The 27708-nt window shown below is 41.3% G+C and overlaps 1 protein-coding gene across 2 annotated transcripts; it reads right to left on the bottom strand.

Annotated features, from left to right (window-relative positions):
* Nucleotides 1–679: 679 nt before the first annotated feature.
* Nucleotides 680–27708, bottom strand: slc6a11b (solute carrier family 6 member 11b). 2 transcript variants are annotated; one of them, XM_076739612.1, is made up of 15 exons: nt 27251–27708; nt 26316–26543; nt 25574–25708; nt 25095–25235; nt 24857–24938; nt 21480–21612; nt 17245–17379; nt 10610–10713; nt 10069–10193; nt 9116–9228; nt 8506–8643; nt 6173–6275; nt 5547–5647; nt 5027–5197; nt 680–3114 (listed from the first exon to the last, which is right to left on the bottom strand). In XM_076739612.1, exons 2-15 carry the CDS (start codon nt 26524–26526, stop codon nt 2971–2973), a joined length of 1836 nt encoding a protein of 611 aa, XP_076595727.1. In that variant the 5' UTR covers nt 26527–26543; nt 27251–27708; the 3' UTR covers nt 680–2970. The 2 variants fall into 2 exon arrangements, with proteins under 2 accessions (XP_076595727.1, XP_076595736.1); XM_076739621.1 differs by lacking the exon at nt 27251–27708 and adding an exon at nt 27175–27246.

Raw genomic sequence — 27708 nt, forward strand, 5'->3', positions numbered from 1 at the left:
TGCATAATAAATGTTAATATGTAAATTGACAGTGATTAAGTCATTATTTTGCAAATATTTCATTCACACATTTGACCTGGTGCAAAATTTGTTTTGTAATGTACATGATCACACACACACAACGTTAGATATTCATCACTTGTGGGGACATTACATAGACTTACATTCATTTGCTGGAGACTTACTACTACTTGCCTAACCCTAACCCTAACTCTAAATCTAACCTTAACCCAAGTCTTCAACCTAAAATGTAATGATTTACATTGTAAGGACCTGCATTTTGTCCCCATGTAGAGCAAGTCCCCACAATGTAAGTAATACACGCGCAAACACACACACACACACACACACACACACACACACACACACACACACACACACACACACATACACATTATTTAAATAGCTGGGATTTTATTCTTATATTTTTGTGCTTCATATCACTGTTTGTGTCTGTCAACGATCCAGTTACTATCTTGGACTTGGGAAAATGCCATCTTATCTCACCTGATCCTATCATTTTATCTAGAAAGTGTCATCACAAACAGACGCGTTGAAACCCTTTCAAAGGACTCCAAGATGGAAATGTCAGTATCTGATAGCAGTTTTTTTCCTTTTTCAGTATAACTGCAGTGCTGAATTGAGAAATTACATTTAATAAAAAGATCAGAGTCAACTCTCCAATTTCCTTTATAATATTTATTCTTAAAAATGAGTAAGCAGACAGTTCATGTGTCCTGTGAATACCAAAATGTGTGTAGAACAGTACAGAACAGTAAAACACCTTTCATTATATTTCTATAACAAGATCTTTTGAGCGGCATATCAAAAGTCAAAACAAAGGACGTGTTCTTTTTAATACAGCAATACTTTTAAAACATCTTTCATCTCGAGAAATAGACCACAGATTTCTAGAAAGAGATGTAAAAATATACATCAACACGATCAGTGTTAAACAGCAGGCTATAATTTCTGATGCACACAACTATTAGCTTTGCACAAACATCAGTGAGGAGGTGATAATGTCATAATGCAACCACACCAGAGGGACCAATCACATGTTTAAGAGGATGTCACAGCTTTGACAGGAGGGGCTTCAGTCACTAATCACTTCCTCGAATTCCCTCATTACTTACTCGATCGCACACTTCCTCAGTTCATCAGTTCCTTATTTCTTCCCCTGCTTTCTTTGCCTCCTCCTGAAAAACTGTAAAGAGAGAAATTTGGGTTTCATCCCCTCAGATGCATTCCTCTGATTGCATTTTCACCAGGAAACGAGGGCAGAGGGAAGAAAGGAAGGGAAGTGAGAAAATCGGACAAAGCAAGGAAGGGAGGTAGGACAACTCGGAGTCATTCGAGTGCTGATTGGATGAGATTGATCTGAACAATGAGACCAGCTCATTGACTCTCACCACAATTAAACGGATGAAAGGAACAGACTGTGCTTTCACCCCTGCAGCAGCTCAGGCAGCAACATTAAAAGATTTTTTTTTTCTTTTTTGTTCCAGTGACGTTTCACACTTTACAATGTCAGAAGAAAGGTCACAGAAACACTAATCAATAGCAACACTACCGCTGATGCACAGGTCCCTGACGAAATACAAAGCATTCAGCATCACGGCTTCGTTCAAGGCCCGAGTCACTGCTCAAGCCCTCCACGTGACGAGCAGAAACCAACCACAGACGTGAAAGAAAAATTGACAGAAGTGGACAAGCAGAGGCTGAAGATGAGAAGGAAGGACAGGAGAAATGAGAGAAGGGGACAAGGGGAAAGAGTGAAAAGCAGGGGGATAAGAAGACAGATGGGTTTTGAAATGCTCATCTGATGGGCGTCCATCTTCCCCTCTACAGGCGGAGCAGGAAATAAAAATGCAGGGGTGGAAGCACGTCTGTCTGTCACTCTGTGTTAGGCTCAGCATAATTACTGTGAAATGACAGATACCCACGACTTATAGGAGGGCAGCTAGAGGAGAGAGAGGTGTGTTTTTGGACTCAGCCTGCGAGTCACTCACTGCTATTTGTAGCCGTGTCTGTAGCTCAAAACTAGAGATGGAAAGTTAAAGATTTCTAAAACTGAGGGCTTTGACGGAGAGTTTAAACTCTGGACCTTCACTATTACCACCCGAGCAGAGACGTCTATTTAGAAAGAGCAGTGCCATGGAAATCAGCAAAGCCATGAAGGGCCCAGTAGATCCTAACATGAGGATCAATAACCGAATAATATCATTCAATTACATCCAGTAAGCTGAGTTTTTGCATCTGTTGCTAAACAACAACACTGAATTCAAGTAAAAAAGAATCACTGAACGCCTAAACAACGTTTCACAGTCACAGCTGGTTCAGAGAACATCCAAGAGTTCAATGGCAAAACGCTTTATAGGCAAGTGTTCAGACTATGCCCTCCTATAGCCTCAGCACTAACACATACTGCAGTATCCTCTCTTAACACGCAAAACTATGTTGAATGGTCCCCAAGCTGCTACATCATAGATAGTCACATTTGGGTACCTAGTACCAAATAGAGAGGCACAGCACTTTGCCAATAAATGTACAGTGTAAGCCTTTTACAACGCAACACACTGGTGTTGGTCTAAAGGCCCAGACACAAGTGTGACCAGTACTGACAAGGTACCAGGACAGGTTTTCACCATTTCTTGTATGTCATCAAACAGACTTTAAAATATTAATGGTTAGAAAAGAAACAAACAGCTGCTTTAGTCACAATGTTAACTGAAAACAACAAATGTGTTATCAAAGTTTGTGCAAAACAGAAGCGGACTACATAATCATGTGATAACTTTTCCCTTTTTTTCTGTTTTTTTTTTTACAAAACAAAAATAACACTCCGAGTCATTTGTGTCATTTCCTGTTGTGTGTGGTGGTGGGTCATGTTGCTGTTTGCTGTAGTTTTCGTTTGTCGGACTTATTGTGAAGACGGCAGGCAGCTCGGTCGGTCGGTCGGTCGGTCGGCTAGAAATGCGTCTCCTTCTCTGAGATGGTGGATATTTTCCCATCAACCTTAAGTTTTGCATCGTTGGCGGCGTAAGGACTGAGAGCGGCGAGTTTCCCCCTCATTTTCAGATCCTTGCTGGGAGTCGTCAGCTTCTTCATTCTCTGCAGAGAGCACAGGACGAGAGACAAGAGCTTATCTCTCATTCTCCCACCACAACAATAGCAGCATTAAGCAGATAGAGCTTATGTGTATAATCGCGCTGTTTGAACGAACTGAAGAAGCATCAACAAACTTTAATCCAACATTGAAATGTCTGTGAAAGCAATTAATTTGTTGACACACAGTGAATCTGCTGTTTGTGGCAGTGTAACATCAACTGACCATTACATCATTTGCACAGATTTTAGACTTAGTTTCATTGTTTGTTATTCGGTCTAGAGTTACCAAGTGAATAGAGGTTTTGTTCAAGAAAATACTGTCTAAACTGTGTATATCATATCAAGTAACAGGGTATGTTCTGCAGGCAGCTGACCAACTTCATGCTAATATAACTAGCCAGCTTGCTAACCAACTGAATAGCCGTCATATATAAACATATATAAAGTTGTCACTTAAGTGTAGTTTTAATACTTACAAATTATAAATACTTTTAATGGTAATAAAGTGTAATTGTATACACATTTTCAAGTCCTTTGTAAGTATATTTCAGTGAATTTCCAACACATATAATACAGTTGTACTGCAAGTGTGTTTTGAAAGCTCATGAATCCTGATTTCTGTTGGTGTACCTCAGTACACTTAAAGTTTGTAAAAAGTTGCGCCAATTTAGCAACTATTTACGCCTCAAGTACTTGAGCATATTAAAGTATAGCTGAAGGTGACAAAAGTGTACTTAGTACATTCTTCAAAAAGTATCATGAAGGATAATATTTTTCACCTGGGTTGGTTTTAAAAACATACACATTTAGCGAAATTAAAGTAATTCGTTATCATTTCTGTCAGTTATTTAAGCACTAAGATACAGTATCTAAACTACCCTCCTCTAACATTTGGATCCCATGAGGAAGACATGACCAAAACGTCACTGATATCATCCCTTGACGTTTCATCACTTCTCAGGTCTACCAAAAGGCCAGAGGCCACGACTGATCATCTCCCGTCAGAAACCTGCAGCATGTTTATTTAATCCTTCTCCCTCAAGCGACGATGGGAGATCATCCAACTGTGTCACAATCCCTCTGTGAAAGTCAGATGGGAGAGATGCAACAGCTGGATTCTTTTCATGCATTTCCTTCATTACGAGGGCTGCAGGTGATACAGATAAAACCTTTCAGAAGAGCAAAAACAGTCACTAATCTTCTGCTTTTCCAGTCTTTACTCCTGTAAATGAAAGTCTGATCAAGATTGATTCTATTACAACATCTGGTCACATGACCACTGTTGTTTTGAGCTAGAAAGATCTGCTTTTATTAGAGATCGGCTTTGTATTATCTTCCTAATAGTTTGCTTGGGAGTAACACCCACTGATGATGTCAGTTGCACAAAGCATGTCCTGAGCCTGATTAGAGTTAAATGGATCTGCTAGATTAATTGAAAGTGCAAAAGAAAGCTCTCTTAGCCTGTTAGACTGGGAGACCTTGCTGCTCACCTTGTGCAAACATAACTAAAGTTTCATCATGAAAAATGTTCAATATGAGAGAATGAATGAGTGAAAAGGCTGACTGAAGTAAAACTTCCTATGATCTTTCTTTCCATCTATCGCCTGTGCAAACAAAGATAAAACTGCCTTTTTATATTTTGATGGGGAAAGCAATAAATAGACTGAAAGTTCCAGTTGAGGTTACTGATCATCAAGAACATGGCTTCATTAATGATCGTAATAACTGACAGTGACAGTGTAGATAAAGCTACATGCAATATGGCATGAACATCACTGTTTCTGTATTTCATTAAACAACACCACAATGTCATGTGAACAATGAGAGAAATACTGCCACACTCCCCTCTCATTAAGTGACCACCTTTGTCATACTGCAGTATAAATGTGAAATTTGTCCTCGTGTGTACTTTTACCTCAGAGAAGGTGCCAGGAGTCTTCCAGATCATCCAGATGATCCCCAGAGGGATGCAGACCATCGAGGACATGGCCATGAACCAGCCGATGCCATAGCCCCAGTCAGGGTATGTGTACACGTTGTTGTACTTCAGCGGTTTGTATTTGATCAGGAAGAACAGGAAAATTCCCTGCAGCAGACGAAAAACGAAACATGTTTTAAATGTTTACAGCGAGAGACAGAAATGCATGCGCTCCTTTGAAGCCTGAAAGTCACATACTTTGAATTCAGTCTGCATGGTGTTGTACTAAAAACTTAGTAACACATGTGCGAATAATCAGTTGTTATATGAACTCATGTATAATCTGTTAATGCATACTTACTTACTTACTTTAATGCTAACTTCTAGTATAACTGGCTACGGCTGCAGGATACAGCTGATTGTGTCTGTCCTTCATCACTATTTGTCTGAAAGATATGTTGTTAGCTGTTGTTGATGTTTCTGCTGCTCCTGATTTTTTGTGTGCAGTGAGACTCACAGCACAGATGCCCGGGGTCAGGATCATCCAGCACCACTTGATGAAGAAGACAGGTTTGTAGCCAATCATGTCCTCGATATTTAGGTAGAATCTGTCACTACCTGAAATGAGATGAGTGTCTCTCAGAGTTGCTGCACGTAACATCAAAATAATGATGGGACTGATGTATTTTGACAGGGTATGGCCGTCTGCACAGAGCTGCTGACTAGATGTGGATAAAATGTCTGAAACTTTCTTTTAAGAGAGACAAAATCATTTTGCATGAAAGCATGAAAAATAACCTTCATTAATATAATTGGGTTTGCTGTCTGCTTAAATTTGGCAGACAGTAGTTTAAATAGTGTAAACCCAGAAATAAAAGCCACGCATAAAATAATATATATAATATTATTTTGTGCCTTGTATATCACTGGGTGATTGATGCGTGTGTTTGAGCCCATTCTCCAGCAGAGGGCAGAGAAGAAATATGATTGCAGCAAGGAGGGTAAAAGCAATGTTTGTGCAACGGCCTGGTCTGGAGCTGAAAGGCAGCTGTTCAGTTCACTGTTATCTGAGGCAGCACGGATGAGACATAAAAGACGAGCATTTCTTTGAGACCCCTGGTTGAGTCTGGATCGTTATCTTACCGTACACCCAGCCGATACATATGGACTCAAATATGGCCACAAACAGCAAGCACATCCCGCTGGCAGCGTACGAGTCAAACAGCTGGAAGACGTACATCCCTCCCTGATAGGACGAGACAGGTGTCAGTTTGCTGTCACAGCCTCTGAATGAGCAGCAGACTCGGTTAGATCACATCAAATATGAAACGAGTCCGGTGTGCTTGATTTGGTTGTCAGACGCCGATGTTCTCCAAATGAAAGCAACTCTGCTCTGATATCTCTAATACCTGACTGAAAATAAGGGTTTGTCCCAGAATGGCCTCTGTTCATTGCATAAATAAGTTCCCAGAACTAAGCTGGTACCATCACATGTGGTATTAATAAAAGTAAGACCGTCAGCCAACAGCACTGTGACCTATCCCTGGACGTTACAGGTGTAGTTTGACATACTGAAAAATGTGCTTGTTCACTTTATCACTCTAATATCTGTCAGTTCTGTATGAGACTGCAGCCAGCAGCTTGTTAGCTTAGCTTAGCATAAAGACTGGGAACAGGGGGAATCAGTTAGCCTAGCTGTGCCAGACGTTAAAAAAACGCTGATATCTTGCTTCATTAGTATAATTCAGTCGTGTAATTCAACAACTATCAAGACTAAGCTAAGCTAAGCTAAGCTAAGCTAAGCTACGTGGCTGCTAGCTGTAACAAGCAGACAGATATAAGAGTGGTGGAGAGTAAGTAAATATTAACTCAAGTTTAGAATTGAATTTAAGTAAATTTCTTAGGTATTTGTACATTACTTGAGTATTTCCATCTTATACAACTTTATACTTCTCCTCCACTACAGTTCTGAGGGAAATGTTGTATTTTCAAACTGTGTTTACTTTCCATCTTTCATTTCTAGTAACTTTCAGATTCACAGTATTCATACATATTACAATCAACAAATTGTGATGTGTCATGATGATGATTGTTATGATGACTGAGCTACTCAGCAGTGTATCCAGTAGTTAAATTAAACTCCACCTTTACCAGCAACATATAAGTGATACTTAAACATGAATGCATCAATAATTATGACATAATTTTGTAGTATGTATTTTTCTGAAACTAGGCCATTGGGTACATTTTGATCTGCCGAATGGCCTTTTTATTTTAAGGACATTTTGATGCTAACACATGTACGGAAGTAAAATTTCGAATGCAGGACTTTTACGTATAATGGAGTATTTCTTTACTGTGGTATTGCTGCTTTCGCTACTCTAACTATTCCTTTAAAATTGTCTATTGTTACAGAATCATTGGTGGTCCTCACATTTCATCATCCACTCCACCTTCCCTGCCTCCACTCAAGACAACTCATCTCCTCATTCTGCTTCCCCTAAAAGGGTCACCACAAATAAAAATTCACATGAGTGTAAGAGTGGCATTACATCACTGCTCTAAACCGCATGTAAACAGAATATCATCAAAATGTCTCAGTGGCTGCCTTCATGCCCCGACTTCAGCCAGCTATTGAACTAAACTCCCAGAGGACCTTCTGAACTGTGATTTAATCCTACTCTAAGTGTCCTGTGACATTTTATTCATCGTGTCTCTTTAGCAGCAGAAAGGACTAAAGTCTCTGGAGTGCAGGCAGCGCTGAAAGACGAGGAAAAGCAAAGAGAGAACTGGAGGATTTTATATAGTGGTGGTGACAAACAGAGGTCAAGTCATTGGACAGGCTGGAAAGGCAAAGGAAAGGATGACACTTTAATATTCCATTATAGTTGTTTCATGGTGGTTATGGACTAACTGGAAAAAAGTGTTTTACAGTGGGGGTGGGTGGAGAGCAGTGCATATGGACACATGAAAAGCTTTTAGCGTATGAAAGACCCTCTCAGTGGTTTGAGGAACCAGTTCCTCTTCCTTACATAAAGATCGAAGCAAAGCTGGTGACATGAACGCAGCACTCAATGGACAGTTTGACCTTCAGAACCGAAATCAAAGCGATGATGATATGTCAACATTAAAACATAAACATGATGAGAGGACAAAAACAGTGTAATCTCCAAAGCTGATATGAGCAGTAGACAACCAGAAATAAGGTTGAGGAAACTCTGACGTGTAACTAAAGCTATCATTTTTCTCTGCTGTCTACAAAGTTGTTGGTTTCATTGCTCAAAATACTTCATGTAGGATTGTAGAAACACAATGCATTTGCTACAGCTACACTCTGACTTTGTCATTTTGTGTAGTTTGGTAGACTTTCTTTTGCTTCTTCATTCAAAAAACGGTCATAAACAAGCCACTCTTGCAGCACATTGTTTAAAAACCTGAACTTTAACTCTAATGCTGTAACTTTAGCTGAGTCTTACCTCCGTACACATGATAAGTCCTATGAAGAAGGAGGCCACAGACATGCCCAGGATCAGCAGCTCTCTGCGGTAGCCTCTCCTGAAGGTCTCTGGGTACATGTCCACCACGGCTGTCACTAAACTCTCCACACACACAAACTGCAAAATAAAAGTGAAAATTCTATAAAATGGGAGTCGCACAACCTTGTTTAGTTATAAATTAGATGACAAGACTATACAGTGGTATATTAAAAATGGAAACTGTTATTGCGAGCTCATATCATGCATGAAAATACACACATTCGTATTGACGACATTTGATCTGCCGACCGTTCCACCAGCTCAAAGATTTAATTATGGTTCACATAATCATAACAGCTGATCTAAATTCACAATGAAAGAACAATGAAGAATAAAAGCAAATGTTTTTGAGTCAAATTTTCCAAAACTGAACATTTGCAATTCCACCTGTCACATACAGACCAAACAAAGTCACATGAGCGAAAGCATTGAGGCATTTTATTTTTTTTTTTTTTACTTTACCTTTCTACCAAAAGGTCCAACCTTTAAATGGCATTATTAAGTGAAACATTCAGTATTCCCTCAGTATTCTCACAGTATCAGTCCTCACCTGACTGTCCAGACCGAGGAAGATGAGCATCATGAAGAAGAGACAGGCCCAAAGTGGGGACAGAGGCATCATAGTAACAGCCTTGGGGTATGCAATGAATGCCAGACCAGGACCTGCATCACAATAAATACAGAAATATCACAAACAGGTGTTTTGTCAGAGCAGGAGAAAGTAAAACTCTCACTTTTCCGTTACAGCCTCTGCAAGCTCGTCTTCCATTTTTCAATGTTTTGTGTCATCAGTTGATCGTTGGACTTGTTGCCATATATACACATGACAAGAGACGTTATTGCTTTTCATTATTGCTTAAATGACCATATAAGCAGTATTATTTAATTCTTTAACACATTATCAATAAAACAATGAAGAAGCTAGTAAACCTCCACTCAGGAAAGCTTATGATATCTACTAAATGCATCAGTTTTAAAGGGTGTTTAAATGTCCCTCTCAAAAAATGCAGTACTGTATATGAACTAAAGGCAAATAAATGTGTAAACGTACTGTAAGTGCAGAGAAGCGGCACAATGTCTGGTCTGAGGGGGGCACGAATTAGATGAGATGAGATACTGCTGTGAAACACTGCTGTGACTGATTGGTTCAAAATAAGAGGTGGCATGCCGTTACCTTATTTAGCACCGAAATTTGGTGACAGACCCTTAGAAACACATTATTTAAAACACCTCCGTCCTTGCCGTGCACCCAGACAAACATTTCAAATCTCTCGCTCTGTCACATTCACTAAATCATTCATACTGACTTGAATAAATCATAATGCGGTGGTCTAAGAGCCTAGGTGAAGAGTGTGGAGTTATATAACTGGTTATGTTTATCCATTTTAGCACAATATGGTGGATGTGGGCACACAGATTCAGACAGGCCCTCTCTGGTCTAGCATGTGCTTTAGGTATAGTGAATAGCCTTAAGTTGGTATTTATTGATTGATATTCTCTCACCAGATTCGGCCACCGCCTCGATGGGAACGTTTTGTTCGTAGGCCATGAAGCCGAGCACGGAGAAGATAGCAAAACCTGCCACAAAGCTGGTGCCGCTGTTCAGACAGCACAGCATGATGCAGTCTCTGAGGAGCAAGACAGGGAGAAGGAGATCACACTTACTGTAATAGCTGTCCTAACACTGGAGGTGACGCTGACTTTCTGCCTCACGCAGACTCATGCACAGACAAGTGTGATGAACGGAAAGTAAAGTGATACAGAATGTGCCGAACCACCATCCGTCAGTTTACATGTATTCTTATATTCTCTATGATAATAAGCATACAGTTTATACATTATCATCCATTAATACATCTACTAGTAGCCACATTCTTATCTTTGAATGAGTATGAGTACCTTATGATCTTTACAGTTAATCATGGCCATATTTTCATATTTGCACCTTTTTAAATATTTCATATTTGCCCCTTTTCCTACTTTTGCCCTGCAGCTGCTGCACAACAACTTCCCTTTGGGTGAATTCAGTTCTGTCTTGTCTTACCTGTAGCAGTTATTGTTGTAGGCATTGTAACTTCCCAGAGCAGTGAGACAGCCCAAGCAGATGGCATAGGAGAAGAAGATTTGGGTTCCCGCATCCACCCATACCTGAAGGCAAAGCGGGCATAAACATACAGTAACAAGTAACAAATTAAAGTAAAACTGATCAACATAAAAAGTGTCTCCCGCAGGTTAAGATCTGATGACTGTGAAGGCTGTAGCATATGATTCACATCAGTTTCATACTCACCTGAACTACCCACTTACTTTTGGTCATTTTCTTTGTTTTTTCAGCTTAAATGAAGAGATTTATATAGAAGGCAATAAAGACGCCCCTAATTTTCCTTTTGGGGGGATCAATGAAGGATATCTTATCAATAAAGGAATATTTTATTCAGCAAAGGTGCCTTAACCATCTTAACCATTTAGGTTTTTCCTTTCATTTGTCTGCATGCGCTCAGCACACAAAGATTCAAGCTTCAGAAACTTTTAAGCTTTCAAAATAATTTGTCATGGTCTTGATCCAGATACAGTTTAATTTCCACTTCATCAATGCTTCTCAGCCTATAATATCAATTCCTTTTGAGATTCTTCAAATATATCAAATCACAGAATTTCAATGAGTGGAACAGGCTCTGACAGTTACAAGAGATTACCATGATATGTCAGGGGGTGACTTTTTATCTCCTCTAATTAAACCCCACTTTTTCTTTTGTTACCCCTCATCTACCTGATTTTCATCATCTGAGTGACTTTGTAATGAAATTATGGCTCAGCTCAACTGTTTTCTTTCCCCTCTGAGAGGCACACAGAGGAGCAGCATGAATCATGGATTAACATCCTAAAAGTAGACACAAAGTCTTCCACTGCCTAAATATTCACATTTCGCTTCACTAACTCCATCCCTGTGTATTTTATGGTGGGGAGGACAGCTGCAGCATAATATTCCCTTAAATATTAAATATTTTTTTACCTTTCAAACTCTTCATATCATTGGCAGAGCAGACAGTAGTGAGTGGGCCAATGCATTGAAAAATGAATCACATTTACAGAAGGCTGAGGGCTGAACGCACTGTGAGCAGCTTTCATGGGGACTGTTTCTTCAATGCAAAATAGTTCAAATGAGGGGAGATCCATTGCATTGAGTTGGTGAGATATCTCAAACACAACTATCTGCATGGCTAGATGCCACTAGGGTCGGCTTTTTAGATTTCTCTATCGACAGTCTGGCCGTCGGTTAAGAACATTTTGTACATTCATGGTCCCAAGAGGATGAACCCTGCTGACTTCCTGAGTTTTCTGTGAGGCTCACATTTGGTGGTTTAGTGAAATAACTTTGGTGATCCTCTGACTTTTTATTTAGTGGCAGTAGCACTCAAATACTTTGGTTAATGACCAAATACATGCAAAACAAATTCCCATAAGCCTCCACTCCACTTTGTGTTTCATGCTAATAAACAAATGTTAGCACGCAAAAAGTTGCCTGAAATGAAAATGCTCTCAGGACAACGAACTTTTTGTTATTTAGATATGAGGAATTATCAGCTGCTGTGATTCAGTGTCTGTATAAATCCCCATGCAGGAGTGCTGCTGTATAGCTGACCTTGCAATCTGTGCAAAAAAAAGGAATTTCCTATGCAGACCATTAAAGATCATTCATTCTTAGCTTTCTCAGTTTCAGCAGGTTAATCTTCTTTAGGGTCACGGCTTATCCCAGTATTCACTGGACAGAAGGGAAACATGCTGGACAAGTCCCCGTTTCAGTGCACAACAATTAAGTGTCACATTGTTGGTAAATGTTTGGTGATAAGTACAAGTGAAGTACAATGCCAGAGCTGTATCACCTTCTTTATCTCATGTGGAAATGAGGTGCGGTGTTCTGATTCATGAGGATTTAGAAGGCAGAAAATGTGCATCATGAAACTTGTTTGCAGTGCAGCACAGAACCGTAGAACCTGCAGGATAGCATGGAGTGCTAGCAAATTCAAACTTAATGCAGCATGGCTCTTTGAAAACTCTCTCACATCACCATTCAGCCACTAATCTCATTTCCCCACCGAGAAACAATTAACAAACGCACGGTCTTCGCTCCCTCCTGAGAGTAACCACGGTAACTTCTGTGACCTCACAAACACAGGACTGTTCCTGTGGAAGAACAGGCCTTTCTCTCCTAATGTTCATTAATGTTCCCTTTAGTTCACCCTCGGCTGATGGCCGCACAGCGCAGGGAAACCTTAAAGGCCCAGGCTCAGAGAGAATCACTTGTTGATGTTGTGCCTAATTTGGCCGGCTTGTGTTTGGTTATGTTGAGACTGTGGCTCCAGGAAATGTTTCCACTGAGTCAAAGCTGGATGCCATTGGTTGTAAAATAGTGTTCTTGTAAGGTAAATGTTTCTCTCTTAGCGCTCCTCGCATCCCATCCTTTGTGTAAATGAGATTCATAAGTTCAAGATATTTATATGTGAAGTGCATTGGGACACTTAGCTGAAATGAATCAACTAGCTTTCATTCACCGACTTCGGAGCCATTAATTTTTATCTTTACCACTCAGTGAAGGATGTTCTTTAACAGTCAAATGTTTTGTTCATCTTAAAGATCCCTCCCAGGAATGTTTTCAGACGTTTGACGATGCTTTCCTCTCAATAGTAATTTGTGTCTGATGTTTTTTGTTTGTCTTTTTCACAAGAAATACCCAATAACATTACATCTACTCCTTCTCTCTGACTGAAATATCCAAATGCTATGAATATGCAAATATTTTCTGATTTCAGAAGTTTAATTTGTGGACACAAGATGTCATCCTACTTCACTGAAAAGTCTATCACGCACACTTAAACTTAAACTCTGATTTAAGGTGAGCACAGAGAAACCTTGCATCTTCAGCACATTAATGAGAAAACAGCCGTCTGGTGTTTGAATATGTTTTTTACCCAGTACGGGGTTTTATTCAGGATAAGATACGACATTCAGGCAGAGATTCAATGAAACTGGCTGCCTCAATTTAAAAACACGCATAAAAATCACAAGAGAATTACAAGGCACTTTCTCTTTAACCAGCATCAAACCTTCAAACACAGTTTGTTTTAAGCCTTCTAAGCCATTTTAACTGTTTAAAAAGACAGCGCCTTAGAGATTTTTATGTCCACAAGTGTCCAAATCCTAACAACACCTTAAACAAATTCAATCTGAGTCCAGGAAGGAATGCACAGGGTGTAAGTGAGAGCTGCTCTATAAACATACAGCAGTTGGATGGGATGGCTGTAGAAGAAAGGAGGAAAGGCCTTGGACATGGAGAGAAAATGCAACACAGCAGTACATTAACACAAAGTTAGCAGGAGTTGGTATTGAACTTATCTTCACCAGGTTGACACTACCCCAAATGATGTGCTGATACTGCTGTTGCTATGAGTTTGATCTTAATAAGATTACCTGATTAAATAAAGGTTACTGTGCAGTGTGTCTGCTGGGTGTGTACATAGGAAACAATTTGCTAACACGTTCATCATCAACTTTATGAGGAGATAGAGAGTCGGTGCTGTTTTAAAAAAAAAAAAAAAAAACATCAGTTTTTGCAAGTTTTAGGATGGAAACGAAAGTTAGTTTGACAATAGCTGCAGCAACTGGAGAGGCCGGGGAAAAGACACAAATAGCCCGTATTTTCACCAAAAGTGCATAACAAGAAAGGAGAAGGAGTATGAGAGTGTGAGAAGTGTGGAGAGGAGGGGTGATGCACAATGCTGGGTGGAGGGTGAGAAGGAGGGAGAGGTATAGGAAAGAAGAGAATGGGGGAGGCATGATGAAGTTCATGGGTGTGAAAAGAGCGGGTGACAGCCACACACACACTCCACACCGCCTTGTGAACTGAACAGAGGCCTGATTGTCCCTGAGGAAGCTAATTTAACATTGGTGTCAGAAGTAATGTCTTCCTCTGCCAAACAGCAGCGCTTCTTTATCACGCTCCTTCACCCTCTCTGTTTGTGTCTTTGTTTGTCCATCTATTTTTTTCTCACTCGTGCATTGTCTGTCTGTATCTCTGTTTCTCTTTGTCTGACTTTACTAAAGTCCCCGATGCAACAATCGTCTTACTGGACAACAGCTGGAGGGCCTATTAAATCAACTAGAACAAACATTCAATCAAACTCTTTTGTATTGAAATGCTATCGATGTGAAAAATAACAGTTTATCAAGAGTTAATGTTATGGGCTTTATAATGTCTTTATATAGCTGCATTAAATTATCCAAGAGAGGATTATGGCAAGATATCTGTATGTTCTTAACACCTTTTCTCACCACGAGGAGCTGCTTTTCCCAACAAGTTGTGTGAAACAGACGGGCTTGTTTGTACATTTGCAGACTGACCAAATCTATCTAGAGAAAATAATATTTCCTGGTTATCCCATCCATGACATTTCACCCCAAGTGTAGATGTTTAGACTTGATGTGAGTCTGAGCAGGAGGAGGTGATCCAGTTCGAGAATGAAGTTTCCTGAAATGCTGTGATATGTTGTCAAATGCAAGAGTTGAAAGAGAGCTGCCCTTTTGTAAGCATGAAAAGGTCACACAAAGGAGACATGGTTAGAAAACAAGCACTACGATCATCACGCTTAAGTAGTGATTGGTGGATGTTCTCAGTCAGTTCTGAAATGGGACAGCAGGTTGTCATTTCTGGCCTCTAACCGTCACATTTGCCTGCTGAAATGACAGCTGTCACCAGTAGATTTTATGAGCTGTAGCTAGTTAGCTAGCTATTTATATTAGCACCATGGTTTGGTTAAAAAACACCATCTCCAGATGACTTTTAAATGTTTCCTGCTAACTCTTTTTAAAGCAAAAGTCTTCTAAAAAGTGTCTTAAATGTACACTTGAAGGCTACAGAGTCTAGTCTTCATGATATTTTCCCTAGATGACTGAGGTTAACTTAATGCCTGCAGTCATTCGCCAGGCATGCTAATGATTGCAGCTTACGTTAGAGCAAATAAACACTGTTACAATTTTGCCCTACTGATTTTGACTCTGGCAAGGCTAAGAAAAAGACTCTCACTATAGTCCCATGCAAACCACTTCAACACGCAGAGAAATCCAAAGCTTGGCAGTTCTGCCGTGCCACGTTACAGTCGCTAAGATGTGAACGGACAATCGCTGTTCGGGGGAAAGGGTTTAATAAACTGTGGATACTGAAAAATTTACAACGTGAATAAGCACCTAATATTTATACATTTGTTCTCTTAATCAACCATGACATCCTGAACCTAAGCCGTACAAGCCTTATCTGCTGGTGAATCATTTTTGCATGATGGCTGAAATGAATATATGATATTGATACAGAGACATCAGTTTCACACAATTTTGTCCACAGAAGATTTTAGAAAACAGGCATCTATCTGTCTATCTATCTATCTATCTATCTATCTATCTATCTATCTATCTACGATCTTGTTCTCTCTTCCTCACTCAACTGTTCATCTGTCTAAATTCATGTTGTCATGACACCCCATCCACTGTCATTTCCTCGTGCACTGTTGCTTAGCGACCTGAGCTGTCCGCCTTTTCCAGACGAGGTCAAGGAGTCTGCTCGGTGTGAGTCTGCGTCTGTCCGTCTGTATGAGTTCCATGTTAATGCACCACCTCCATTAGCCTCAAATCCTGATCTTTCAACCCCTCTGAATGACCCTGGATGTCGCATCACCAACATGAAGTGTCAGCTCTGCTATATTAAACCACAGTAACATCACAGCCACTAGAGCAGGATATATATATGCACATAAATGTTTATAACTATATGAAATAGAGAGGTACAATTCACTGTTTGGTATGCAGCTTCTTTCTGCATAAAATGGTAAGTATTTGTTTTATGTATACGGTACATGAATGTGTTTGTGGTGTGCATAAATAGTGATAGGTGTTAGAAAAAAAAAAAAAAAAAAGGACTGATCCCCCATCGCATTACAGTAATAACAACACCACCTGTCCCCCTGGCAGATAGTCAGCTCCAGACAGGTGGGTATGAGGCAGGGGTATAAATTCAATCTCATGGGTTCATGAGACGAGTCCTCCTCTTGCTTCACATTGATATTGACATTAATACACAATGCAATCACACAAATTCAACTGATCAAATGAACATTATGCTGCCTTTAAGAAATACCAAAATCATAATATGCGGCCACAAGAACAATATAAACAAGGGAGGAAATACTGTGGAGGTACACCATCTACAGGCAAGGAAACTAATAGCTTCTGCATCCCTGACACATGTGCCACCTGCAGCCAGTAAGTGTTGCAATTCTATTTTCTGTTTCTTTGTCATAGCTGTAGTGTGTGTGAATGTTGTTAACTTAAAATAAACAGGGTGCGTTAACATGTGCATAGTTTCTGCTGAACACTGAGAGAAAGGGAGTGACCCAGTGTGTGTCCTCTGACCTCATTAACTGTTCTTCTGGTTACTTCGAAGAGGGGATGAGGTGGGCTCCCAACACACACATAAAAACAACAGCAGGCCCAGTATAAAACTGCTGCTGCGGGTGTTAAAACAGCAACACCTATTGCTCTTCTTTCCTGTAGGTGGCAACATCTCAGTGACACTTCTACTTTCTTTTTTACCTCTGCTGTTAAAGAGGGATGCAGTGGGTCCAAGCCTACCTGAGGGTCAGAGAGACGTGAAATGTCCGGGTAGAGGTAGAACTTGATGCCGTCGTATGCTCCTGGCAGCGTCACTCCTCTGATCAGCAGGACCAACAACATGACGTAAGGAAATGTAGCTGTCACATACACAACCTGCAGGTATAAACATGGACAGATTTGAGATATTAATCTATGCACAGATTACAGAAAAATCACAGCTGACAGTGAGTCACTGTCAGAACTTGCAGAGCTACTTACATAACCTGATATGATGCGTACAAAACAAAGTCAAAGTGAAGCTGTGCCAAGCAAAAACTCTGCCAACAACAGTCACAATGTTGGGCTCTAACCAACATGGCCACCTCCTCATCCGCTCCCACTTCAAAAAAGCTTCACAACTACAGGACTGGCATTGGATAAACTGGACTGAAAGAATCCTAAAGGGAACAAAGGTGGTTGTTTCGTGTCATCCTTAAAGTTCAATAACAACAAACCACTTTTCAGACCTGAAGGTGAAAGGTCATGACAGTAATCGCACCACACATGTCCAGACAGGAGGAGAAAGAGGAGTGGGAAGATGAGTGAGAAAGATGACGACTAAGGATAGAACTGACATTCGTGTTGTTGCACAAACACACACAAACACGTGTGTCAAGACCAAATCAGCTATAACACCTAACAGGTCTTAACAAACAGAGTTATTGAGATCAGCTGAACCATTTTAAGCTCAGTGAACTACTAAAGGGTCACAGATTTTGGTAAGTCTTGACTTAAATCGATTCGATTAATATGTTACACAAATGTATATTGATTTATTTTATTTTTTTTAGTTGTATATCTTTGTCTGACTTTCCTCCAAATTTTGCATTTCTGTAAAATTCTGCATAGTTTCCTTTATCTCCCCTTAAATTCTTTAAATTCTTTCTTTAAATGAAAAATTGCTCTTTGGCACAACTGCAACACACAATCAACAACAACAACAGTAGATCTGAGTATCTTGACATCCAGCTCTACAGTCTCCAGTACAGAGCTGATGTTGATTGAAACTGACTTCAACTGGTTCAAAAAAAGAAGCTTCTCCATCAACATAGACAATTTTTCCTCTCCCCCAGCTTGTGTCTCCTGTGGGATCCCACAAGGTTCCATCCTAGGCCCCATTCCTTTCACTATCATCATTCAAATTTCACTAAGTCGTTCAAACATACAACATTTCCTTGTACTGTTATGCCGATGACACACAGCTCTATCTCCCCTTGCAGCCAAACGACCGGTCCAAACCAGTTGGTGTCATTAACTGATTGATCAATGGCAAAAAAGTTCCTACAGCTTTATGAAGGCAAGTCTGAAGGTTTCCAATTGGGTCCCTGTGACTCCAGTGATTGGAAACAGTCTTGCCAACCTGTCCACACTTGTCAAACCCCAGGTCAAAAAAAAGGGTGTGATATTATATTCTGTGTTACTTTTGACAAAGAAGTTAATGCAGTTTTAAAAACCTTTCTTTCAAGCTTCATACTTTTGCCAAAATCAAGCCATTTCTCCCCTCCTATATCACATGATCTTGTGCATGATCTTGAGAAAATCATGCACGCCTTTATATTCTCCTGCTTAGACAACTGCAACTCCCTGTAGCCTGGGATTAGTCAGTCATCCCTGTCCCACCTGCAACTGATCCAGAACGCCAGCCAGGCTCCTGACATATAAGGTCAGTTGACATATAAAAACTTATATGATGGCTATAGATATACAGTATCAATATATGGCCATGTTTACACACACACACACACACACACACACACACACACACATATGCATACATACATATGTAGGAGGGTATCATGCACAGCACTGGAGTCAGCTGCACAATAGTAAACATCTCACATACCTTCAGTACAGTAGGGAGCACTTGCTAACCATCAAACCAACACGCCATTTTTTATTGAACCATTCAGGATTTGCAGAGTTGTGCTCGACATCTCAAGACTCTTAGAAACCCCCTGAACAAAGCCCCTGGCCTCTTGGAAGGCAGAGGCGGGCAACATACATCCCCTGGCTTGCTGGCATCCAGTCAAAGTCCAATTGAGGACAGAACAGGACAGAACAGAGCCAGGCCAGGAGACTGAAAAGAAAAGAAGGCTCCTCTGGCCCCGTCTCTTAAACAGGAGAAGCCCAGAGGAGTGATGCTGGCAGTGTGGGAAAATGTGCTTTTCTTTGAAGCACGAAGAGGAGTGCATGAGCGCACGCACACACACACACACACACACACACACACACACACACACACACAACTTCATTCACAACATTCAAATGGGTGTGCACGTACTACAGATGCAGACAGAGTGGACCATTCACACATACTGGCCTAAGTACACACTCATAAACACATGCACACTCCACTGACCCGTACACACCTAGTCACATTACTGTACAACTGCAAGCTGCAGTTTCATGAATGGAAACTCCTTTTTCAAGGAAGGACAAGCGGAGATCACTGTTACCGTGTGGGGACAAGTGGGACACATTTAAAATGCCAGTTAAAGCTTGATTTTACCCTCACCCATTCAGAAATTGAAGATCCACTCTACTGAATATCCTGACCATCCTTCACCTTATAAAGCTGAATCAAAAGTTTTAAAAATAAATGAAATCCTGACTAAGGTCGTGTTTGAACAGTGAGGATCCATGAGATTTAATGAGACCGTCCACTCTAAGCTCTGCTAATCCCAGCATGGCCGACAGGGAAAGTGTGGGAAAAGTTGTCTCCTGCCCAGCAGATCGCTCCTTTAATTTGTCAAATAAAACGATCACACATCCTAAACCTTCTCCCCCTCTTTCTCTCCATCTCTCTGGAGATGAAAAGGACAATATTCAATCTCTCCATGAACTTCTGATGCTCCACATGGTCTTTCCAGCTCACCACGGGTAAACATTTAAGCCACCACAAATTTACTGGTCAAACTTGCCCCTGCCTCGCCGTAAATCTAACAGGAGGGCTTAAATGTAAGAATGGCTGGCAAACATGGCCAACAAAAGCAAACAGCTTAGCAAAGTCGGAACTGAATGGCCTGTAGGGTCTGTGGAGAAGAAAGCACCTCTCTCTTGCAACAAGCGAGCTGTGGTTAATTTCTCATAGCAGGAGAGAGAGAGAGGCAGCAGAGGCGGAGGCTGAGGATATACTCTGCATGCTCCTCATGAACGCTCTCCTTTCCTCCAATGAATACAGGAATCAATCTTGGACCGGCTGCTAAAGCCCGGCCATGAAGAAGCCTTCTCCCCTCTTACTTCACAGCCAGACAAAAGACACTTCGGGGAGATATAGGCAGTGCCGCCGAGTTGTTTTTTTCCCCCGTCATGTAGAATGTGAGCCCATTAATTTTTCCACACACACCTCTCCTTCTTTTCTCTTTACTCTCTTTCTTCCCTCTCTTTTTTCACTCTATCTCTATTTCTTCTCTCATTCTGGCTCATTGAATTTGAGAGGAGTTTCTTAAAGACTGCTGAGCACCCAAAGCAAGGTGCAGAGTCCTCACTGTCCCCCTTGAGGTTCCTAGAAGAGTCTCAAGGAGGACATTAAAATGGAAACAGCGATGGGAGGAAAGGTAGAGGTGGGTGGTGCAGAAACCCCCTTTGTTCTTTATTTGCAGGGTGGATGCATGTGGCTTCCTGTGAAGTTGAGTTGTACTGAGGACAAGATGGGTAGACTGCTTTATCTTGCGGTTGTTTCAGTGTGTGAGATGGAAATTATAACTGCTCCAGTGAATAAAAACTGGCAGTAACAGCAAAGTTGCATGTACACATATTCCTGCATACACATATTCATATATAGAATGCTCCATCATGAGTTAGATGGTCTTAACATGTAATACTATCAATGCGGCACACGCTCTTTGCATTGCAATAACAACACACACACACAAACACATATGTAGACTTACATTTATTTCCTGGAGACTACCACCCTAACCCTAAACCTAACCCTAACCCAGCACTGCACTTTCACCCAAACCTAACCCTAACCATAAACATAACTGCTACTTGCCTAAACCTGACCTTACCCTAACCTTAACCCATGTCTACACCCTAAAATTTTACGACGTACATCATGGGGAATTACAATTTTTGTCCCTCTAAGAAAAGCGAGTCCCCACAACGTAACTCTGTAAACAGATTTATGTCTCCACAACTTAAGTAACACATGTCTGCACACACACACACATATGCGCTCACAATAGTAAACGTGCATTACACTGTCTCACCTTGCCAGTTGACTTGGGTCCCTTCCAGATGCAGAAGTAGCAGATGAACCAGGCCAGGGCCAGACACATGGCCAGCTCCCAGCGCATTCCCCCCATGTGCTCAATACCATCTGATATCTTCAGTACCCTGCGTCTGATTTGGCACAGAGAACACAGACGATTATTGACTTATGATTTGATATAGTTCAATACTCTTGTGTGACATATGTTGAACCCTTTGCAGGCAGTTTCTGGAAAGTGTGAAGCAGCGTTGAATGTAAAATGTAGAGGCTCTGCAGATTTTTCTTCTGGCATTTAGTTGTCTGTCTTACACAGAGTGATAAAGTGCAAAATGTGGGGAGGTAGATGAAAAATGAATATTTGCTTGAGGTTGCTCGTTATGAATAGTCATGTTGTTTTAGCTGGTTAACCATAGTCCCTAGGAACATCATTTATGCACTCCCCAACTCCACATAGCACTTGTACTCCTCAACTTCAAAACATTGTCACGCTAGTTGACATCCTCCTCGCGTTCAAATGTAATGTGCAAACAAACCTATACTCTGGTTGACAATAGCTTTGGTTGTTTAAGGTCTTTATCGTCTTATTGGTTCTCCCCTTCAGTGCAGTGGACTCAAATTCACACGTACCTGCTCTGTCACTCAGGATGAGTGCATCCTACCACACAGTACCATCCTAACCAAACCATACATCCACTTCCTGTCAGCGACTCAAGGAGAAACATGACAGTGAGGGGACTAGCCAACAGAATAGAATAACTTATCCATCCTCTGGGATTCATGCTACAATTTCCTCCTTCTGACCATCATGTCTGATCCTTATCCTGCTGCTAACCTGGACACTGGCACTCAAAAATGTGAGGTAAGACTCTACATTTGCATGCAGCATCAATAACTTCTGTGTGGTACAATACAGCCTTGAACAATGTGATGATGGCATGGCAATAATCTAGTGGCTCCAATGCCACCGCTTGTCACCTGATAGTGCTCTTCCAACTATGACACCCCCTCTCTTCACCCTGCTTGGCCCGTGAGTCCACGTCCCATACGTAGTTGCTGAAGATGTAGAGGAACACACCATCCTCCTGATACCTCAACTCTGTCTTTAGACCAGTGTTGTCAACATGCTGAGATTGGCTTCAGGAAGACACCAAGCAGGTGACTAATGGGACAGGGACGAACCTCCATAATGAAGGCAGTCAGCAACATTGAGGCTCTGACAGAACAATGTCATATTATGGAGATGCGGAAGGTGACATGTGGTTGCATCTGAGAGGTTATCATGGCAAAATGTTTGTGCCAAATAATGTCCAGGGTTGGAGCAGTACTTTACAAATTAACCACAACACCTTGAGCCAAAGCTTAGTTCAGCAGAATACCCACTGACCACTGAGGTTCTCCTGGAATCAAAATTAAAATTCACCTATGGAGACCTTTTTTTTACTCCACCTCACCTCCTTGTTTGATGATAGCCTTTGTCAAGAAGATGCCAGCACTGTGGTCCACACATGTGAACTAGCTGGTGGTATTACCCCTTCCGATCTACTAATTTCACACATTGGAGAAGCTAATGTCAGCAAGCAGATGGCAGCCATATATACAACTGGGTATTGCAGTAAAGCGAGGCTTGTGTCAGATGTTCTGTGGGTTCTTATGTCCAAAAACAAGGGTCCAAAAACTCCTGAAATTTCATTGTGCCACTCAGCAGTTGAGCATTAGCAGGCCAAGACAATGGAAATGGAGGGCTAGTGGTCTGTAGGTCTCCTACAGGTCTACATCCTGTGGTCCTGTGATCCATTCCTGTGATCCGCCTACAGGTGTAACAGTGTAGGTGCAAGATACAGGGCATGATTATGACGTCATAGCTTGTCGGCAGTGGTGGTGAATCAACAGTGTGTTTCCTGTTTGTTGAGGCATAGCCAGGCAACAGCATTGATGGAGGATGAGAAGCGAGATTCAGGGCCACAGAGCTACATGGTGCTGCCAAATCTTTGCCACCGAGTTCACCCCCGGAGCTCCTGACCAGCCATTGATCATGGTGACATGTTCTTGGTGGCCGGCCACAGGCTAGGTCCAACACAGCCCCCCTGTCCCTCCCTGGTCAGCCGAAAGGGCAAGATGTGAACGCTAATGTGTGTAAATATACTTGTGTGTGTTCTCAAATGTATGCAGATTAGTTTTAGAGCATATGGGTGCTGCATAGTTCTACAGTGTGATGTGTGCAGACGTGAGTGTGATAGTGTAGATGTGTACGTTTCTGAGGTAAACGATAATAGTATTTGGGTAAATCAGTTTACCAAAGAAACAAGTCTAGATTTTTGTTACTCTTTTGTCTTTTTTTAAACATAAAAAATAAGCTGTTGTTGCATCTTCGAGGTAGTGACTCCTGGAGGATGAGGACTCCATAACTACAATTTCTGCATCCAGCTTTATGTCTGCATTAATATCCTGTTGTTGCACAAATGTACAAAACTTTTCACCAAACTCTTTTTAAATGACACAATGTCATAATGTTTGTATTTGAAATTATAAAGGCGGAACGATGAAACCATGCAACATTATTTTGGAGCACCAACATAAAGATCCACAGATGGCTAAGTACAGCTTGTTTAACTTACTGCTCTGATGTTTGTTTATGCTGTATGTACAGTACAAAACATGACAGTGTGTTTTGGCATAGATTAAACGAAGCCTGGTCAGTTGCTATATTTGCCAACAGCATGGCGGTTGGCTCTTTGGCCATTTCCTTTGGACATGTCTCTCTCTTTTTGGTTAGGTTTATGCTGCTGGCTCAAATCTGATGTTGTCATCACTGTTAGACAAATCAGGTCACTCAATTTTAATTTAGACACAAAAACATAGATAGCAATTTTAATCTAACCATTCCACTGCAATACATAGTTATAAAAAATGAGATTTGACCCAGTAGTGTAAACATAGCCACTGGCAGCGAGACAGGAAGTGTGGTCAGCATTACACACTGACAAGGTCTGATCCGCTGCCACACACGGCTCTAGCTGGGAGACAGCTGGCCTACCAGGGCCTGCTGACACACAAATATGAAAAAGGCTGACTAATTATTGGGGGAAAGTTTAGGGGGGGTCATTGAAACAGTCTGGAGCTGTCAGAAGCTCAGATTTTCAACATTACATTAGATAATGATGAACTGCCTGAACTGACAAAGCACTTCTTCGTGGTGTTACAAGACAAACTGTGATGCCATTAATACTTTATACACACAGAGATGAATGGCATCAACAAAGTATGCTCTCCAACGGGACTTAACACACACAAACAGACTGTAATGTCCTATATGAAGTCTGATGAACATGACAGAACACGACAGGGGAAAAAAAATAGAAAAAAACATTTACTCACTCCCAGAACTCAATCACTGGAGAGGTTGCATTGGGGTTTGTAATGTTGGTGGCATTTTCTCCGTAGTAGTCAACACAGTACTCTGTGGACACACAGTGACATGTTATTGTTCAGATATAACATTGCACATTAAATGCTAAGACATGTTTTCTTTACTCCAGAAAAATAATGCGCATGATTTTTTTTTTTTTGCATGCAAGAAGATTTTCTCCTCTTGTCCACTGCTCTGCCCTCCTACCTGTATTCCAGTAGTGCCCACAGCCAGCCCACGGCAGCTCGGTAGTGAAGCAGTTGAAGAGGTAGAAGATGGCCCAGGCAAGGATCACTACATAATACACGTTTAGATGAGCTTCAATCACCTGCGTTGCATAGCCAATACCTGGAAATGTTACAGATGAAGTAAATGAAAAAAACTGCAGCCTGGATCTTACTGCAACCTGCAGGAATCCACAGCTGCAGGGACCAATGTCAGTGAGACGGCTGCAAAGTCAGTAACTTGTGTAGGTGTTACAGCAGATAAAATCTGTAAAAACCAATAAATGACTCAAGATCATCATGGGAGGAGAAACATTTAAATAGCAGTATTTATTCTGCATGTGCAAGAATGAAGTTTCATCAGCCAGTCTACTTTGTCTCTGCATCGTTTCCCATTTTCTATTCAATTATTAAAACTGAAAGTGCACCCTGATAAAAGGTATGAAGTGAGTGTTTTCTCACCCTCAAACAGCGGGCAGACTTTCCTCCAGCAGGTGATGCCTCCCTCACTGGTGAACTGACCCAGGGCGGTCTCCAGGAAAAACACGGGGATACCGCAGCACACGAAGAAGATGACATATGGGACGAAGAACGCACCTTTATGCACACAAAAGAAAATACATGCGGAACATTAGTAAGACTTGTGCAATACTAGAATTAAACGTTTGACAGCGTAATAGTTAAAATTTGCCCCCAAAACAAAACTTCTAACTCTTCTTAATTCCTACTTTGTTTGAATGTAAGGAGTAACTCACACTATTCAAATGAAAGCGCTCACTATGCAGCCGCACTCATACTGCTAGATGATCTTTTCATACTGTGCTGTCTGATGGTGTCTAATGAGGGAAGCCACCTCTTCTATTGACATGATTGTGCATAATGGATGATATAATAAAAGACAGCATATTTTGATTCTTAAAAACTACCAAATTGTACTCTGGTGCGAGAACTTGTCTCTCCTCTTTTGCTCAGGAATGTGTCTTTTACATTTTAATAATCACATGCTCTTTATGTATCTAATCAGAGATGATATTTGTTTCTTTTTCAACCCTGCCTCATCCATTCTTACCTGTCTTATCTCCTCCTTCCTGCGAGGGAGCGTGTCTTAATGTCCACCAGATTCCAAACACAATCCCCTCTCCTACCACCTGGATTCTTTGCTATATGTCCATACTTTTAGCACTGATAAGAGAAACTTCTTTACCTCCTCCGTTCTTGTAGCAGAGATACGGAAACCTCCAGACGTTGCCCAGCCCGATGATCTCTCCAGCCACAGACAGGACAAACTCGATCTTGTTGTTCCAGTGGCCCCTCTCATTGTACTCCCCGTTGTCTAAGCTGGAGCTGGACCCTTCCGGGTCTCTGCCATCCTCCGGTTTACCGTTTATAACGGGCCCGCTCTTCTCAGCTGTCATGACGCTCCAGCAGCCCGCTGGAGACAGAAAACAGATGGACAGAAGATTTTACAAAGGTGACCTCATGACCAAAACTTCAAATGGACTTCTTGTGGAATTTGTATTTTTCCAGGGACATCTGAATCTGAATGGGACTGTGCCATTAAAACCACGCCCATTGAATTGTGAAGGTTCAAATCAAGCAAAAGTTGTCCACTTAATTTTCACTTATTATGTAACTGCATGGCCCCACAATCTGCCATAAGTCTAAATAAAACAGGAGCAGTGTGGAAACAAGTGTGAGAACTCATTAACTATTCATTTCGGGGGAAGATAACAACATAGAATCAAACAGAGTAGAAAAGACACTGCGCATGGATGTTGTTGAACCAGAAAGAAAATGCTTGTTAGTGCAAATTTAAAAAAATGCTTTCAGTAACCTGCAATTAAATCAACCTCCATGAAAACTGTGGTACTCTTGCTTGACTATAATATCACTGTAACACAGCTTTTAACATAAAAATAACTTGTTGACATCTTCCAACCCAATCATCATCATCATGTACTTGCTGCAGGTACGTAAGTTAGAAGCCTAATGACAACTTAATTAAAGCCAAGCAGCAAAAAAGTAGTTCATCGAAAAGGAGAAAAAGAAGATGTCAGCAATACCTCTTGTCAGCAGGCTATGACACAGACATGAGCGCGCAAACAGAAATCAGAGACATGTAGCATGGACTCTACTCACCAGTCTCCTATGGAACAGTGGCAAACCTCCTCTTGGCTCCCGCGATGATGCGCACTAACAATCGCCTTTACAAAGCGCAGGATGGTTTAGCCTGATCAGGGGTGTGACAAAAACACAGGAGAGAGGGGGCAAAAGAGAACAATCTGGATCCGCGTTAGATGAAGCGGTTTTGTTAAGTCTCTCGTCTATATAAAGGAAGATCCCGGGCGTTGCAGAGTGGCGGTGGATCTTGCACCAGGCAATGGATAACCTGCGACTGCGCTCCCACTCGCTCTCCAAGCGGTCTACTCTCAAGCGCCTCGACTTGGATAAAAGCCATGTGGTCACCAATCTAGCTCTCAGATCAGCGTTACCACGGCGCAGAGAGAGCAGGGGGACATGGGCAAAACACGAGAAAAAAGTTAGGCTGCTGGAAGTTTAAGCATTAGCTCTGGAGTTTTTCTAAAGTGACCGACAGT

The sequence above is a fragment of the Chaetodon auriga genome, chromosome 2 (assembly GCF_051107435.1).
Source record: "Chaetodon auriga isolate fChaAug3 chromosome 2, fChaAug3.hap1, whole genome shotgun sequence".
NCBI lineage: Eukaryota > Metazoa > Chordata > Actinopteri > Chaetodontiformes > Chaetodontidae > Chaetodon > Chaetodon auriga.

Bases quoted from the DNA above. Each gene is read 5' to 3' on its own strand.
- slc6a11b (XM_076739612.1), bottom strand. From the start codon at position 26,526: ATGACAGCTGAGAAGAGCGGGCCCGTTATAAACGGTAAACCGGAGGAT. The intron at 10,194-10,609 runs GTAAGACAAGAC...CTTGCTCCTCAG, and splicing joins TACAACAATAACTGCTACAG to AGACTGCATCATGCTGTGCT. The intron at 6,276-8,505 runs GTAAGACTCAGC...TCGTCCTATCAG, and splicing joins GACTTATCATGTGTACGGAG to GGAGGGATGTACGTCTTCCA.